This window comes from Plectrocnemia conspersa, unplaced genomic scaffold (genome assembly GCF_051122295.1).
Source record: "Plectrocnemia conspersa isolate PC_06_02 unplaced genomic scaffold, ASM5112229v1 ptg000012l, whole genome shotgun sequence".
In the NCBI taxonomy this organism is placed as follows: Eukaryota; Metazoa; Arthropoda; class Insecta; order Trichoptera; family Polycentropodidae; genus Plectrocnemia; species Plectrocnemia conspersa.
In genome coordinates this window covers 13,362,289-13,382,019 of record NW_028277176.1, presented here as the reverse complement: position 1 = coordinate 13,382,019, position 19,731 = coordinate 13,362,289, and the positions used below count along the sequence as shown (strand labels likewise).

The window sequence follows — 19,731 nt, the reverse complement described above, 5'->3', positions numbered from 1 at the left end:
GCTTTTTCAAATCACCAGAATTAAGATCAGCTGCGATTAATTTAACAAAATTTATGGAACATTTTAAATACATAATTTTATCGAATTTATTATGTATACAATAGCTAATAATGTTTGGAACGAATTTGATGTACAGCCTTGGCCATAATAATGGGACATTTCAATAAATGTGTTATATTTTAAGAAACCATAAAAATAAAAACCGATTAAGGTTGTTTAGTGTTTATTTTAAGCTTATTTTTGATATCTAGTAGACTCTGCCTTAGCTTTAATTACAACAGCAACCCTTTTTGGCATACCGTCAACTAATGACTTGAGACAGTTTTCTCCATTCCATCTGCAATTTTTCTCGCAGCTCCAATTTTTGATTCGCAATTGTGTTGGGCAACCTTTTATTTTAATTTGCGCCCCACTATTATGGCCAAAGCTGTATGTACATACATAATGATCGAATCCATATCGGCTTGTTTTGTGTAAATTTTCATATAAATTGGACAACCAGAAATAAATTAACTGCGATCGAATTATTGAATTAATTGAAATAAAATCTTTGCGTTTTGAAACAACAAATACAGAAACATAATACGAACTTCACAAAAAGGGTGGGCATTTCCAACAATTTGTTTCACTCAACAAACGAATTCTGCGAATTTCGATCATAGTAGATACCACCGAAAAACATTCTTTTCACAGATGTTTTTCGAAAGCGTAAAATCATTTTTTTTGTTGAGAAGGAGTGTTTCATCGTTTCGTTTTTCAAAACAAAAAAGGATTTTTGATTTGTCATGAATTTTGAAGCGGCACTCGGGTATATTGAGAGATAAAACGACTACATGTGTCGCTTAAGTATACAAATTGTTTCATTCTTAGATTTTAAAAAAAATTATAAGAAATATTTTGATAGAATTTAATATAAGAAATATTTTGGATCCTTTATTTCGTGATTTTGTCGCCTGGAGTGTATAGCACAAACACTCCCTCTTGTAATAGAGAATGGTTACAAATTTAGCGGTCTCCCATCATTGCCATCTACACGAATGTGTTACTTTAAAACGCATTTGTTCACTCGTTTAATTATATTGTCGCGCCTGCGCTCTGTTTGCGTCTTGTAAATATATTCGCACGGAATTTCCACTTGTAAATTAGTGAGTGCGGTTGCGAAAGATAGGGTCACCACAATCGCACATTTTATGGAACTACACGCAATATAAACCTGCGCCTGGGCGTACACATAATCTCGGCTTGTGAATTGGGTTTCGGCGAAAGGTTTTCGGTATGACATTTTGTTGAAATATATGTATAATTAGGAAGATCACATTTTAAACAAAATATTATTCGAATATTTTTATTGGGCTTGCATTTTTTGTGGTGCTAACGATAGCGTAGTAATCATACACATTATTTAAAAATTAACATTTAATTAAATAAATTTTGAAAAGATTTACGCGGAAGCCTAAAAACAATAGACGCTGATTAATTAATTTTTGTAAATGTTAGTTTTACTCGCCGGGCACACAAAGGAGACCAACGATTGCTTTGTGACACCCCTATGCGATCCGCCCTTGCGAATAATTACTGTAAAATGAGAGACAAACCCCCCGAAAGAGCAATCGCAGACGGGCATTCTTTGATGATCGGAGGAGAGGCACCTTAATTGGAATCTGTTCTCAGGCGACAATTTCATTAGCGGGGAGAAAGAATACTGGTTTCGCTTATTAATTCGCATATACTTTTCAATCCAGGCTCGTGCTCATACGAGGCACATTTGGAATGCTTGAGATATACTTATAAAACCTTTAGAACACCTCTTTATTTCAATTGGACAATAAAGCATTCAGAGAGCTTGGGTGCGAGTTTCTCGATTCCAATGTCACATAATATCTCGCGCCTGTTAACACGTTACGTGTTTTAGAGGGCTAAAATGAATGTAATTTTAGCTTGTAAAAATATCTTGTGAACGTAATAAGGATAATTTTTATTAAGAGATTGCAATATCATAGAAATATTATTTAAATATACATTTTAAACGAAAATAGCGGATCGTACTGTATTAAACTTTTTAGCAACCAACTTTTTCAATAGCCTAATTTTCCGTTTCGAAATGTATTCGGTTCCTGCTTTAATTTACGCCACTGCTTTGACATATTTTTATTAATCTTTTATATACATAGTATATTATATTTACTTTTCATTCCTTCAATATTCCTTGTACGTTAAGAATGTTATACACTGATGCAACTACATCAATAATTTAGTTATTTAGTAAATTTTGTATTTAAAGACGTCAAGGTTATGTTTCACACAATTGTTTCTTTGGCGGCGATAAAAACAAATAATATTTAAATATTAAAACTAAAAATATATAATGGCTTTAAAATAGGGCATGTGCAACGAAGTGCAGCGGTGGAACTTTACAGCGGATATTTTTTTTACACCGTCTCGACCGCCAGAAGTTTGCACAGACAATTGATCAGAATGTGGGTTGGGTCCAGCGCACAGCATCCCTGGTGGTGACGTCTAGTGTGATTCACTGGCTTCCCCGCCCATTCTGCTTTGCCCAAATGCCTATGTATTATGTTGTGTTTATTTTTTACAAATTTAAACTCTTATTATTTTTGTTGCAGTACGATATATTGATTACCTTCGAAGGTAATGAAATCAAGATAAATCAGTTGGAGATAAACAACAACGACGAGAGCAGCGTCAGGCGTCGTCCGATTCTAGGACAAGGTGACAGGTAAATTTTTTGGATCTTTAATACGCTATAATTAATTGTCTATCTTATTTATTATATTTAATCCATTGCTATTTAGCTCTGTTTCATGTTCGTTTTCAAAAGAAAGTAAAGATATTTTCTTGTTAACTAACACGATTTTCTATATTCTCTCTTATTCGAAACTAACGTTTGTTCTGGGCTATGAAACTTTTAATTGTTCATTTCTAACAGAAAAAGTACTTTATAAAATACATAAAGCTACATTTTTGTTTGGCCATTAGGAAATATTTTATTTTATAGGATTGCACCGTGTTCATAAATTTGTGCGTTTCGTCGTTTTAACTTCATACTAAAAATCGCTTTCAACTGCGTATTTAGTATTTACTGTAACGTATTCATTTAGCTGAAAATTATATGAACCAAAATAGTTTAAAGAATTTAAAACCCTTTTCTCCATCTCCTTTTGTGTATATACATAGGTAATAAACACATTTCAAGTCCCCTTTTTTATTACTTACATTCCATCATCATATGTTGGCCTAACTATGAACGTTCGTCGATCCCTAACTTATCTTAAAGATCTTACGCAGTTTGCCGCTACTATTGTCCCTAAAATAGTCGATCTATTTAGAGTAGATCAGTGGCTCCCAATTTTTATTTTTTATTTTATTGGTTCAAGATTCACAGTTTGACATTTGCTGTTTTTTTACCACAGCGAATTCAAAAGCAAATGCATATAAAACATTAAGTAATAAAAAAAGTTACGATTAAAACGTGTTTCTGTCATTATCGCAAAAATTCACAGTATTCTTGATTTTTAGTACTAATTCCTTATATTTACACTACTAGTTTATGAATAGATTTATAATATAAAATCGGAAATATGATATAATTTTTAGAATTTGTCAATTGCAGTGTATTTTCTCCTCGCTCCTCTTATATTGATTATGTGTGAAAAAATAGCGTCGTACTTGTTGAATAAATCAACTAAAAGTTGACCTAACTATTTCGTTATAATATTCTATAAAAAGGTAGATACTGGCGAGCACGTTAGCTATATCGTGATCAATTTGATGTACGGGTTTTTGTTACTGTTCAAAATGATTAGAACGGTTTAGACAAATACATGTACTTGTTATTAACACTAGTTTTAACTATTATAGGTAGCAAACTAAATTTTAATTGGTGCATATAGATACGTATTATTTTTTTTACAAATAGGCGAATACTTAAATTATAATATATAGCATATCGAATATCGTAGATACCTTATGCCGAGATGGAAGTTTCCGGTTTCGTTTCAATAAACCGTTCAACTGCGGATCTCGTTTCGGATCTCTCGAAAAATAAACAAGGCTTTTTTTTTACTTTAATAATGACAAAGTGAAACTGCCACTTGGTTATATAATTTTTTTACTATCCACTCGTTCCGCTCTTCGGCTCTTCGAGCACTTAAAATGTTTAAGATTTAATAACCATCGCGTTTAATTCAATTTGCCGGCGTCTCATAAAACCTGACGTTAATTTTTCCACACAATGGATGTCGTCGTGCAATTAACTTCAATTTCGAATCTGCCTCAAGGTAGTCGCTTCGTTCTAGCGTCACCTTAGTATATATGTATATCCACCCACACACCCCCATCATCATCCCTTTCGATCCGTCGAGAAAAACTCGCTGAGCTATTGTGCCTAATGGTTTTTCCCCCTATGATATTCCCATCGCTTTTCCTGCGGGACTTAATTACGTGGATGCGAAATCAAAATATATTATCCTCAACGAGGAAGACATGCATTGCTCTATATAATTAAATGTGTAATATATACGGAATATGTTTTAAATGTTCGATAAGCGAAACAATTTAACGTTCAATAAAGTTGCGGTGAATTCTTAACGAAAACAGTTTGTGTAAATTTTCAACACTCATGTTTTTGTCAGAGTTAAAATGTCTTGTATTGTTTTTATTCCGTTTTTCTCGTATTAATTGATTATATATGTTAGATTTTGCATAATTTATAGGTAAGAAAGTAAATGGTTGTCTAATTGTTTCAAATGTATTCATTTTTTTTAACTAAACCTGAATGTCATTTGTGCACGCTCTGGTACGCGTGTTTAGTCATGTTTTTTTAATCATAAAACCAGCTCATTTGCTTAGCTTTCTCAAAGTTTTGTAAATACAATATATTAGTATTAGCTGTTTTTTTTAAATGTCATAATTAATGTAGTGGTTTTAATTAATACATATTTAAAAAATACATCGGCTCGAATCACAAATCAGCCCTAGTGTTTTTCAATCTCTATCGTGTTTGTTCAAAGATAGTGTTTATTTATATTATTTTAATTTCAATCTATTATCATTGATTTGAATTTCCTAAAGTTTCCTAATCTCACGGATGAATAATTAAAATAGGATATATTGATTGTAAGCTGTAATAATAAACAAAACATATATTGATTGTCAGCTGTAATAATAAGCAAAATATAATATATGTCACGGATTAACCCTTTAGCGCGCAAAGGGCAAAAACGGTCGATATATCGACCGACGACATAACGGTCTATAATTCAATACCTATTCATAATGCAATCTTCCTTAGCATCACAATATGTCATCGAGGAAACTCTTTCGTTGATATAACGACCATATGAAATTAAGTTGTTGCTATCGGCCAAAACACGATAAAATCAAAAATCAAAATAAAACATTACAAAACTCTAAAAGAAGTATTTTTTAACAATATTTCTTTATATGTGTATATGTAATATATTTCAAACAATAAATTATATTTGTGTGCCAATATTTGATCGTTCATTATATAATAAACATATTTTTAAAATATCACCCTAAGTGGTCAAAGGTCGATATATCAACCGACAAAATTTTCGAAATTTCCAAAAAAAAAATTCTTTTTTTTAATTTTTTTATTAAAATTACTTTTTATATATAATAAAAGTTATAAAAAGTAATTTTTTAACCCTTAATTCCAAAATAATTAATTTGCGCGCTAAAGGGTTAACGAACTTATATCTTAGTCTGGTGTCTCACCTTTTGCTTCGTAGTTGTTGATTGTGTTTACCTGGTTGTAGTGCATTTAGCTAATTATTGTAAGATTTACAATAATTATTGTTGTAAGATTTACAATAAACATTTAAAATAAATTGTCAATTCAATCAAAGAAATGATGGGTATAGTCGTTACTCGAATACATTATATGTATATATTTATAAAATTAATCGTCGCATTTTATTAACCGTACACTACAAAAAAATATGTATGTAATTATAATGCCAAGTAAATTCGAAAAAATGTCCGTTAAGCTACTCCTAATTGGCAACTTATTGTTTTAACTTTATTGCTGATGGTTTTATTGACTTTTGCTAGATAAAAACAAAATAATTAATTTTACGTTATTAATAAAAATACAATAATATTATTCTCATACATCATTGTCGATTAGGCATATTTTACAGTGTGTTTATAAAATACATCAATATTCAAGTAGTTCCTACATATTTAGGATAATATTTTAATTAAATTACATATGTATGTACTATGTACATATGTATTAAAAATAAATTTTACTTTTATAAATTATTAACTTTTAGTTTATTGATAATAATTTCATAATTAAACGCGTTAAACATTTTTAATATATGGCTTTCTGTCTTAATAAGATGACTCAAATCCTTAGTCATGAAAGTGTGGTGGTTTACCGTTGTTCTTAATACTAGATTTATATTGGGTTTGTAGAAAGGAAATTAGTTTTGTTAAATTGTATATATTGTATTTTAATTTATTATGAATATAGAGGATTTTCGTATTTTTCAATTGAAACTTGATTTTGCCACTGAACTAAGAATCTAGGATCTCGTAACCTTACCATACATCTCTATTGCCTAAGAAAAAGGTAACATATTATTTACAATTTATTCTTTGAGATGATTATTTTGTCGTGCTTTTTATTGTTTCTTTACTAAACGCGTCAATCTATAATTTAACGGGATAAAGCGTTTAACTATAACAACATTGTAACAAAAAGCTTAGTCTCTTTTTATGTTTTTATATATTTTCAGGGTATAATCTCATCATTTTCAATTCTAAATAGGTGTCGATGGAAAAATATTTTAATATTCACATTTTCTATTTGATTTATGTACGTCCGTCGCTATTCCACAGTCTATCGCAAGCAAACAAAATGAAAAATGGCGTTCGTAAATAATAAACGCTGCAGTAGTAATCCAATAGGGCTAGAGAAAATTTAATAAATCAAAAACAAATACATATACACATACATAGTACGCGAAAAATAAAAAATAAATAATTAAATATCTCACATTATCTAATAGCATTCGAAATTGTCACTTATTTTGTTTCGAGACAATCATATTGTTGGGTTTGAAAAGAATAATTTTCATTAGGTCGAAAAGCGTTTTCCAGTTAAAACTGACTTCAGTCGCAATGCTTGAATTGATGCTTCTCTGTGGCGTGCTTGTATAAACGGGCTTGCTTTATGCAAATATATGTATGAATAATACATAGTTCGAATGCAACATATTTACTCTTTAAATTTATTTAGTGATTAATAATAATGAATCTATACTTACATGTTGAATTAATGACCGAGTGTTATATTATTCAGGCTATTCATAAATAATTAAAATTAATAAATTTTAGATATGTACTCATTGACATTTGGATGCTGTGATGTTTTTCAAAATCCTAGTGAGAAATGCTACCATTTGAATAAAAAAACCTAGTATTATTTTCTTACCATACTTTATTATGCGTATATGCAGGTGGTCGTTTCTTTGTCTCTCTCTTGCTCATTTACGTGTAAATGTGCGATCTTGGAATTTATATTTAGCAGAAATTAAAATTCTTTGTTATATCGAAATATTAATAGGTTTATTTCAGTTGCATTTAATTACGTTAGCTGTTAGTACGTGCCCTATACATAAGACTTTTTTTATTGTTATCGTTAAATTTTTGGAGAGTAAAATAATGAATTTTATTTTTTGTTAAATTACGATTTTTTTGTAATTAGTAAAGTACATATTCATTATTATTATAATGTTCACTAGATAATAAAATAGTATTTGTTCATTTTACACAAAATAGTTCATTTTACACAAAATAGTTCATTTTACACAAAAATAAATATAATTTATGTACTGTATATATGTATATACACTATGTACATATGTAGGTATGTAGTTATGTACATATATATATATATATATATAAAAAAATCATACCACTGATGCAGTAGCAAGTTTAAAAATTCGAGCACTGTGACGTCATCAATGATAGTTTTTAGTATTTAATGCTGTTTTCAAGAACAACCATATATCGTTGTTTAGCAGCTGAAGAATTAAAATATGTAGTTTGGACTCAAATCTATGTATGTAATGATTGCCTTGAAGCCATATTATTTTTTTTAAATTGAAGAAATAGCATTATTCACTGCTTTTAATACGCAAATAGTTCTCGGATCATAAAAACTAAAATGCAAACTTAGCAAAAATTGCTTTTTTTTGCTTCGGTCATTATCAGTTTATTGTTTTCGTTAAAAACGAGACCCTCTTCAGATTTAGATTCAGTTTTCTGGTCATTTCGACTAGTTTGCTAATAATAACATCGTCAAGTTTTTCAGTCTGCATTCATACCACAAATCCGATCAACTGGGAAGTGAGTTTATTGCATACGTTACTCATCATAGATATTGAAATTTCACTCCAATATTTTAAATTAAATATTGAATTTATTATTATTTATATTATAATCATTAATTCCGATCTCCTAGACACGTTATTAATTATAAAAAATACAAAGGTTCATATGGGATTCGAACCCAGTTCTTTCGGGTATTAGTCACCGACTATACCGCTTGTCTTATGCTGGTAGTTATACAATTATCAACGAATGACTATTTTAATACATATCATTAATTAGTTTTGGAAACCTTTTACGTTTGATTTGCGAAGTTTTAAGATTTTATGGAATAGCATTTTTAATTGAGAATATAAACATCACTTAATTCATAGGGTAAGGTTATATTACTTTTTCATGCATGGTTTATCGTCGGTTAGGTTGGCCAGACGGGTAGGATGCTAGTTATATTAGTCTATATTTAACTGTAACCTTCACAACGTCCATAAAATAACTAACCCAAAGTAAACTCACACTACAGCATTTAAACTATTTATTACTTCGTAACTCTTGACTCCGTCGTCGACTGTGTTCGCACACACAATTCATACGTGTAAGCATTCCCATAGTTTTAAATGATTATCTCCACACCGCTTCGCCTACGATAGTGATAATCGCGTTCACACGAAATGAGCAAGAATTAAATTTTCGCGCTTTACCGCCGCCACCCCACAAGATAAGTTCGAATCCGTGTTCCGTCCGCATAAATACCGTTTTAGTTTCGGCAGTTGGCAGGCACTAGTGTACAAAGAGACGCTGTTGATACTCACCGAGCCTGGATATAATGCTGCGCATACCCGCCACCTCCCCAGCATCCCGCCGATGCAGTTTTATTCAAATGATCGCATCGCATTCAGACTCAGCCGGCCGAGATGGCAATGCCGGGAATAAATAAATTTTAATATCTATCCCGTGCAGATTCCAGCGAATTACTTTTGCCGCTTCTTCTCTGGCATCTTAGTACACCGTGACAAAAATAAAATGTAAACAAAATTCATTCCGCAATCGCTTCTAAGAGAAGTAGTGCTCTATATTTGAGCAGAAAGTAGTAAGTAAGAAATCTTTCAATACAAAATCAAGTAAATAATAATTTAAAAGAGCTATTGTTTTATTATAAAAAAATGTCTGGAGTAATAATAATATTTCATTATATAATATTTATACAATTTTCGTAATTAATTAATCTGATTTTTAAAAAACACGACAATCGTCTACACTTATTAAACGTACTAAAAGCTAAACGTTAATTATATAATACCTACTTAGGTCGACAGAAACGTCCAGTGTCAAATATCCGAACGTACCTCGAAACGATCACACCACATTTATAATTTTACGGATCGCAAACACTTCCTCGAAGCGTCTTCCGCGAAGCGTGCAATCGGACGAATGTGTTCATAGGTAAGTGCGTCTTTCGGACTAATCTGAACACGCTCGTCCAATTACACGCGCCACCAAGGTATCTTTAACATTTTCGTCAATATTAAATATTATTTTGGGCCACCGCTTCAAATATTGTATACCGGGCGTAAAATAAAACACGCGGGCATTAATGTACACACGTGTTATTCCAGAGCCGCGCATTTACATACACGCTCGTCGGGAGCCGAGGGCGGGGGTGCTCACAATTCAAAGATACACACGTCCATTATTCCGCGCGCGGACGAATCGTTTACCTCAAAAGGGTTTTTCGCCGTATTTATCTATGGCACACGGGCCCGGCAGCATCCATCTTTTCGCTTTTGATATTTGAAAACCAATCCTTACATTTAAATATTTGCTCGTGCGCTAGCTGCTTTCCGATGTCAAATAAACTCGGATTGAACACTGGTGCTCTCGATAACAGATTTGGTTTGGCGGGAGGGTTTTGCTCGTATACACGTTTTTATAGCGTCACTTTGCGATACCGATTTTTTTTTACTAAGTAAAAACTCGCATTGATAGGTGTGTCGGTTTCGCGTTGCATTACAAATAGTTCTCCAGAGAGGTTTAACGATTAGTTATAACAGTTACATATATGATTGAAGTTATTTAAAGCAGATTAACGCTTCCCAAACTTGTATTACCACTACCTTGTTATTTTTATCAGTAAAATTATTCTCTAGCTAAAATTAAACAAATTACCGTGTTCAGTAAACCTGTAATACCGATAAATAAGGCTGAGAGCGTTTTTTACTTAGAAATTTGTGCAATTCTCTTGGACTTTATATATTTGGGCTTGCTAAACTTAATTGCCATTAGCTACATATTCCTAACAAATAAAAAATATAAGTGTGTATTTCTTTAAAGAGTAATTTGTAATTTAGTATAATAATTTGTAATAATACTCATTCCATTTCTGGACATTTCAATCAATTCTTCATTAGTGTACTGTGAGATATTTTGAAGTTTAGTTTGTTTCACTGCGTTAGTGTACTGTGAGATCTCGTCAAGTCCAGTTTGTCTTGCCAAGTCCAAATTTGTCTTACTGCAATATAACAAATTTTCAAGCTGAAAAAGAACACTTGTCTAGTCAAGTTCAGTAGATGGTTGATGGTAGCAAAAATAATAAAAATATTATTCAGAGAAATCGACAGTTCAAAAACTTGAGCAAATTATAAACCAAAAAAGATTAAAAAAATCAAGCCACTATTAACAACATAATGAACGATTTGCCAAAGGTAGTGAGAAGATAACTTTATATACTTCAATAAATAAATAAAATACGCTGCAGAAAAATTTAGATTTAGAGCTATCCTTGCTATAATTCTTGCAATAATTCACCTAGTGTAAAATCAGAAAGAGATTTTTCTTATATATAAATAATTGCACTAAAATTAGATCCATATTAAACAACACGTTAAACGTGGTATGTTTTTATGGGAGCTCTTTAATTAATTATTCTTCTAAAATAATTACTTTTTTGTTACTATTTTTTTTGTTAAAAATGACGTTTTTACCATTATTTTAGAATTTTACCGATTTACGAGTAATGAAGTATCCTGTAAATTTGCATGATCTAATGAAAATGCAAATTTTAAAAATTTCTCTTATTTAATTTTTTTATTATATATTAAGTGTAAATAAAACTAAATATTGTTAATGCCTAAGCATTAACCAAATTTAGTTTATTTACATATAATCTCTTGGTTGTTATGGCATGGATTTGGTTAGCTGCTGCAGAAGATTTATTCATACCGTATAATAATGACAACAAATAAATTAAATGGTCAGAATTTGAATCAACTATGTATCAGAATAAAAATCAAATCACAGTCACAATTTTATTAACAGCCAGGTCAAAATTATATTATTCAGGGCCAGAATAAATTTTAAATGGTTAGAATAAAAATAGCATACGGTCAGAATGAAAATATAAGGCGATCAGAATTAAAATATAGGACGATCATGAGAATTAAAAAAACATTTAACATTTATAAATATGGGACGATAAATTATTTATTTTAGAATTATCTTAAAAAATATATAACGGATCTATTTAATTGTATGTAGTTGAACGCGAAGGTATTCAGAGTGTCAAACGAAGCAGGAATAATGACAGAGCGGCGACGGGGAGCACACAGTGCTTGCTGTGTTGACATCTGACAGTGTTGCGAGTCCCTAAAACACGTTGATAATGACCATGCTGACCATCTGTCAACATAAAACTTTCCTTAAGGTTGAAATATTATTAAAATAATAAACATACCTGCTATTCTTTATAAATACTGACCAATGAACTAATTAATACGGAACTGAATAAATACCTGTCAAAATAATTATTACCGATTAATATTAATTCTGACCATTCCAAATTAAATTCTAACCATTTAATATAAATTCTGACCATCTAATATTTATTTTGGCAGCTTGTATACTGATTGATGTATTATGACATTTTAATATAAATTCTGACCCATGTAATACAATTTCTGACCACAACCATATTAAAATTCCGACTCGAAAAATATGAGCTTATAATAAATGATCATTCTTCCATGCACATCCTTTTTCCGTAGCATCGCCAAGCGAAGTACCTAAAGTCCCTAGTGTGATGAACTCAAGTGTAGCAAAATGAAACGGCGCCTCACATTTTTTAAATTTGAAATTTTATTTTATTTTAACTATAGTGTTACACTTATATCAAACTATTTTAAATGTGAAACTATATTCTCTTTATTTTATGATTTTTTAAATTTCAGAGCCATTGGTCAACGTGATAACTATCCAGTCAACCTGCAAGAGCCACCGCCTGTAGGGCTTCTGAAACTTCAAAATCCAGCTAAGTTCGAAAGTTACAAACCTGATAATTCACTTACACGCGAATCTGTGAATACTTTTGAATACAATCTAACTAAAAACCGTGCTGGATATGGTGATTATTCCAATAGAGGCTTAAATCCAGTTAACCAGCAATCGACAGTGCTTGCGGGTCATGTAATGGTCGAAGGTCAAAGTATAAATTTGGGTAATTCGCTACCATCCGAATCTGCGAATGCTATTGATAATAACTTTTTAAAAAACGGCACTGGATACTGTGTCAAAAATGTTGGTTTAACTGATTATACGAATTTGAGTCCAATTCCATATCCAGTTCAGCTATCGCCAATACTTGTAAGCCAAAGCGTAAATTCCGGTAATTCACCTGCATATGATGATATTTGGTCATACCCTAATAATCGATCTGCAAACAGTGTTTCCAATGCTAGTAAAATTTATTTTAATGAAAAAAAAAAAGCTAACTTGCAAGCATTAGTACCTCCCAGGCCATTAGTACAAGAACCAATTACAAATTATCGTAATTCAGTTGCATCTGAATCCATGTATGATAATATTTGGTCTTACCCTGATAGCAAGTTTGTTGAAAACGGCGCTAGGTATTCAGGTGCTAGTTTTATAAAAGAAAAAAATCTGATTGACTCGCAAGCATCAGTACCTACAGGCCTACAAAAAACAATTAAGGTCGAAGGTCAAAGTATAAATTCCAGTAATCCACTGGAATTTTATTCCATTAATACTATTGATGATCAGTTTAATACATATCGCACTCATGATAATGGAATTACATTTTCTAATTCCACTTCCCCCAGTATAAATAATTATGAATAATATTAAACGAAAAAAACGGGATCAAATAAAATAAGCAATAAAGTGCTTATTAACACTACCTACTTGATCGTACTGATCTTTTTTTGTTCTTTGTTGTTCCATTTTATACACAATTATTTGAATTTATGACGCCGTTCTTGAATTTTCTACTTAAATTTTACACAAAAATTTATAATAAAATAAAATTTTACTCAATTGATGTGAAATTGAATGAATTCTTTGTTTTTAAAAATATTAATCAACCGTTTGCATTTTATATAAAAAAAATCATTCAAAATTAACCTAATCCTGTTTTTAAACAAATCATAAATTTTCTAAAATCGTACAAATCTTTTTGTGTAAGCTATGCTAGCGATGTTTTTGTATAAGCAGTGTGTATGGTGATTTATAATGTTGTTACTTATAATTTGTAAAATAAATACAAATCGCCTAATCATGTTCAAATAACGGCTAATCATTAATTTTTAAAAATTTATTTTTAATAATGAAATGGCTAGAAATGTTATCTAGAATGCAAATCATAATCTCTCAAGTATTGTTAAATGATGAATATCTATCAAAATATGTTTTTGATTAATCTGGATAGGTCCAGAATTTTTTAAAAATAAGTAATTAAGCAGTGTAATGCTTATAATTAGTTAACAAATTTCAATCATTTGATTTTATCGATCATTTATAACAGTTTTGAAAAAAATGTGGATTGTCATTTTTAAGTACTTTTTACATGATGATTACTCATCATTTATTTTTAAGTGTTTCGTCGAAATTTTAAATTTATTTTTCTTCTTAGTTAAAATATATGATATTTTGACTGTAATATAATTAGTTTTATATTTTAACAGTTTTTAATGAGCATGGCATGTATAATTAATTTTATTATGCTATTTTTTCTTGTTGATTTTAAATTAATGTTACCTAATGATTCAGATACAAATCAAACATTTTAATATTACTTAATTTTGCTTATCAAAAAACTATTCTTTCTATTTTTTTATTCTGAATGTCAATTCTGTAAATTTAACTATTTGATTTTATTAAATATAGTATTTTGTTACAACTTAATTTCAAATAAACGTTTTAGTGCAGTTGTGAAGTACTCATTTTAGTATTATATTGTAACAGGTTTTTTAGTGAGAATATTAATTTATTTTATTTTAAATAAATCAGTTTATTATATTATTTGTATTTACGACCATTTACGTTATGTGTTTCTAACTGTGACTTGAAAGCTACTTACAAAGATATTTTCTATTTATTGTTTATAAGTTCTTTGAAAACTCCTCGTTTTATTTAGAAATAAGAGATTATTTATAATGTTTAATATTGAAATAAGTTTGTTTATAAAACTCGTAACCATTTTGGTTACTTCACCAAATAGTGGGTTATTAATAACCTATTATTTGGAGAAGTATTTTTTATTTTTTATTTTGCATTCAAGTTATGCGCTTAGTAAATTTAATTGTATAGTTGTATTTTACTTTCGAAAGTTTTGTTACCAATTTGGTAAAATTTTATTTACGAGAAAAACTCATTTTTTTTACTTTTTAGAATTATTAAAATATTTATTTGTAAGATTTATTACCAAAGCGATTGTATTGTGTTATTGTATACTTTATGTCGACTTACTTCATATAAAATTAGCATTGTTCCTTGATATAATTTATTTTCAAGATTTTTTAGTTGATTTTTAGATTTTATGTTTTAACTATGTTTGTGTTTTTTTTTTAAATTTGAATAATGCTAAAAATTTTGAGTTGAAAATTACCATTTTGTAACTATTTTTAATAAGTGCAAATAAAGATAATAATTATTTTTCATTTAATTCTTGTCATTTTTAGATATAACAATTAGACTAATCTTAAAATTTCAGTTTCATTGTTTAAAAATGATGTCCCAATGATACCTTACCCTAATCCTTTCAGCTTATCGTCGGATTAAACAAGTTTGGTGGTGCTACCCGCAATTCGCAACTGGGTGTATTCCCCTGGCAAGGGAGACGTCCTAGTTGGCCAACCATAATATTGTGATCCAAAACGAAACAATTAAAATAATAATAATTGGTTGCGAAATATTAAGTACATAAAGTAATTAAAATAAGCATTCATTTTTAACGGCTGTTGTGTCTTGCAATGGTGATGTTACCTTGACCTGATGTACGGTTAAGTGATTTCGTTGAATATAAGAGGTGCGGTCATTCCACCCTGGGGGTACTGAGTTTCCCCATACTGCTTAATGAGGCAAAAGGGTTAGTCCTCTAGGACGCCGACGCTAATTTAGCGTTATTTGCGTCGTTTACAATGAGTGGCGAACCTTCACGGCGTCGTGAACAGTTGCGTTTAACTTTATCTGGAATGTCGGGGGCGAAATCGGGAAGCAGGCAACATATTGACCGAGTTTCACACATAAGGGCTATTAGAGATTCAAAACGCAACCCGCCGATAACGGGTATAGGCGATATTATGACAAGGCAGGACCCGAGACGTGAAAAAACGTTCGAGGGAGAGAGAGAGACTAAATTTATTACTCTCGGCAAACTCGTAAATAATTAGGCATGCCGAGAGGATAGCGCATTATAGGAGTGTGGGTTGCGATTAGGTATGCGGAAGTGGCGCAAAATCAGTGCTTTATGATGTCACACGCTGTACATACGGAAGCGTTTTTGGATTCGCAACCTAAATTGTAAGTAATTCAATTTGGTGAGGTAAAGATGGTTTTTGAAGTGAGCGGGGCATGGAGCCGTAATTAGAGGCTTCAGCGTCCGGTGCAAGTCAATATCCCCCTCCACTTTAATCAGTGCAGAACAATACAATATTGAAATGGGACTGCCTATAAAACATATTTGTAGCAATATTTATAATTTCGACGGATATTAATTATTCACAAGAATCATTCCTTTTCTGTCTTATTCTGACAAATAAATACTTATAAATGTTTATGCTTTGAAAATATACGATAATAAAAGGATTCGAATTCTTTTAATACCGTCTATACACAAAATCGTGCCGTCACCGTCGCAGTGTGAACTTTCGTTACTGAGCGTTCCCACTGCGACGGCGCCTAAACGATTTTTTTGCTTTTGACGTGAATTTTTGACTTCCGAGAAATTATTGTTTTTGCACTCTCTTATAGACCAAAATTCGATTTTAATATACTTTTATCAGCCTTCTTATATTAGAAGTCTATAGATACGGATAGCTATCGTATTTTCAACATAAGTGTTATATCGAAATGCAGACGAACTATGTATATAATATGTGAGATGCGATTTCTGTTTGTACAATTATTCTGCTCATTTTCACATGAGAAATTTGTTGGCTTAGTTTGTATTTTAGTCTTGACCTAATGAAAGTTCTAAAACTATGATTAGTTTTAGATCTTTCGTTAGGTTAAGTTTAGAATAGAACAGCAAATGGATGATTTGAAACTGTAAAGTTTCGTAGACATTTTAGAGCAACTAAATTATATTTTTGCTAGTAGACATATATAATATATCTACAGGTAATGTATTTAAACTTCACCAGTGACAATATAACTACTGAAAAATACACTGTAACATTTATACATCGTATGTATTGTAAATACATAATGATCAGTATGTAAATATACCTATATATTATTACAATACATATGAAAAAGTTGAAATCATAAAATTTAAAATAATATTTCAGGGTAGATTCAAAACTTTTTTTCTAGATTTTCTTCGAGGAATAACTACATGGAACTCAGTGTATTATTTATTTATTTTGCTGCAATAAATCAATTGTCAAATTACCGATAATACAATCTATAAAAATATTAAATTTACATAATTCAGCTGGCGCTGTTGTTGATTTTTCGTTATTTGTTTGCTTCTTCCTTTTTCGTCGATCTGAAAATTCAGATCGAATACCTCAATGTATTGATGTATTTTAGGTATAAGTTCCTTTTGCCTTTTTATATATACAATAAATAAAAGGAGCGGAACATTAAAACATATCAAGCATAAATATCAAATAAATTTTATCATTAACCATAGTTCATTACAGATTATCTGTCTAAATGAAGTATTCTTTAAAAGTTCTTACGTTGCCTAGGTATGTAATACATCGATTCAGACTAAGCTTGTAATAGGAATGGAAGGGGGTGGTAGTTTGCAATCAACTAAAGTCTTCCTTTGAGTTGCCTCAATAGGGGAATTATCATTATAGAACAAGACGAAGAGTTAAGCCGTCTCCAGAGTGGGGCCGCAGGTGTTTCAGCTTAGCCCGGCTCGATTACGGGACGCGGGCCACAGGTAGCTTAATTTAATTTCAGCCTCGAAAACTTTTTTCACATCTCGCATGAAATTTTAATACACGTTTAATACTTCTTCTTCGGGTGATACAAGGCATCATAGACATTTTTCATCTTAATAAATGCGATTCTGGCCACCGCATTATTTACTATTTTTCGGTATTTTATTTTATCGGTAATAACCGATAAAATTATTATACTAGTATAACATAATACCGGTAAAACAAATTATATATGATGTATATATTATACATACATATACATATATATATATATATATATATATATATATATATATATATATATATATATATATATATATATATATATATATATATATATATATATATATATATATATATATATATATATATATATATATATATATATATATATATATATATATATATATATATATATATATATATATATATATATATATATATATATATATATATATATATATATATATATATATATATATATATATATATATATATATATATATATATATATATATATATATATATATATATATATATATATATATATATATATATATATATATATATATATATATATATATATATATATATATATATATATATATATATATATATATATATATATATATATATATATATATATATATATATATATATATATATATATATATATATATATATATATATATATATATATATATATATATATATATATATATATATATATATATATATATATATATATATATATATATATATATATATATATATATATATATATATATATATATATATATATATATATATATATATATATATATATATATATATATATATATATATATATATATATATATATATATATATATATATATATATATATATATATATATATATATATATATATATATATATATATATATATATATATATATATATATATATATATATATATATATATATATATATATATATATATATATATATATATATATATATATATATATATATATATATATATATATATATATATATATATATATATATATATATATATATATATATATATATATATATATATATATATATATATATATATATATATATATATATATATATATATATATATATATATATATATATATATATATATATATATATATATATATATATATATATATATATATATATATATATATATATATATATATATATATATATATATATATATATATATATATATATATATATATATATATATATATATATATATATATATTTTTTTTTTTTTTTTTTTTTTTTTTTTTTTTTTTTTTTTTTTTTTTGTTGTGAGGAGAGGAAATCTTCTAAAGACTTCACCAGCGTCCAGATTGCTAGTGATTGTGCCGGATTCCGCTGCAAGCAGCGACCTACCGGCTAAAACCTCTCCCCAGCCCTCTCCTGGACGGCCGGTACTATCTTCCGATATTGCACTTCGGCTCGTCCAGTTTAGAGACTCTGTCCCGTTAGGGCCGCTGTCTTGAACTGTCTTTCAGCTCTTTTTTTTCCCGCATCACGGCCGACACGAAGTTCGTCCATGCCTCGTAGCAGCTTCGGTTCAATAACATAGATTGGACCATAGTGTCTACTGTGGCAGACCTTCCTATGATCCTTTCTAGCGCGATCCTGTCCGCTGCCCACGCCGAGCATCCGAAGAGTGTGTGCTCAGCGTCGTCGTCTTCTCCGGCGTTGCAATGGAGGCACTCGGCACTCGCCACTTTGCCGATCCTCTTCAAATAAATACCGAAGCATCCGTGTCCGGTCATTCCCTGTGTGAGGTGGTACGAAAGCTCACCGTGCTTCCTGCCGACCCAGGCCGACAGATCGCCGATGAGTCTGTGCGTCCACCGGCCCTTGGTGGACGCGTCCCATCTCCTCTGCCATTCCGTCACGGTCGCAACTC

General features: G+C 29.8%; 1 protein-coding gene across 1 annotated transcript in view; it reads left to right on the top strand.

Moving 5' to 3' along the window:
- LOC148228270 (uncharacterized) overlaps positions 1–13,640 on the top strand; it is a 43,617-nt gene extending 29,977 nt beyond the window's left edge. Inside the window, exons 6-7 of the mRNA XM_088199078.1 lie at positions 2,625–2,737; positions 12,606–13,640. Coding sequence (XP_088055204.1) covers positions 2,625–2,737; positions 12,606–13,512 — 1,020 coding nt within the window. The 3' untranslated portion in view covers positions 13,513–13,640. The remainder of the gene's footprint in view (positions 1–2,624; positions 2,738–12,605) is intronic.
- The last annotated feature ends 6,091 nt before the right edge of the window (positions 13,641–19,731 follow it).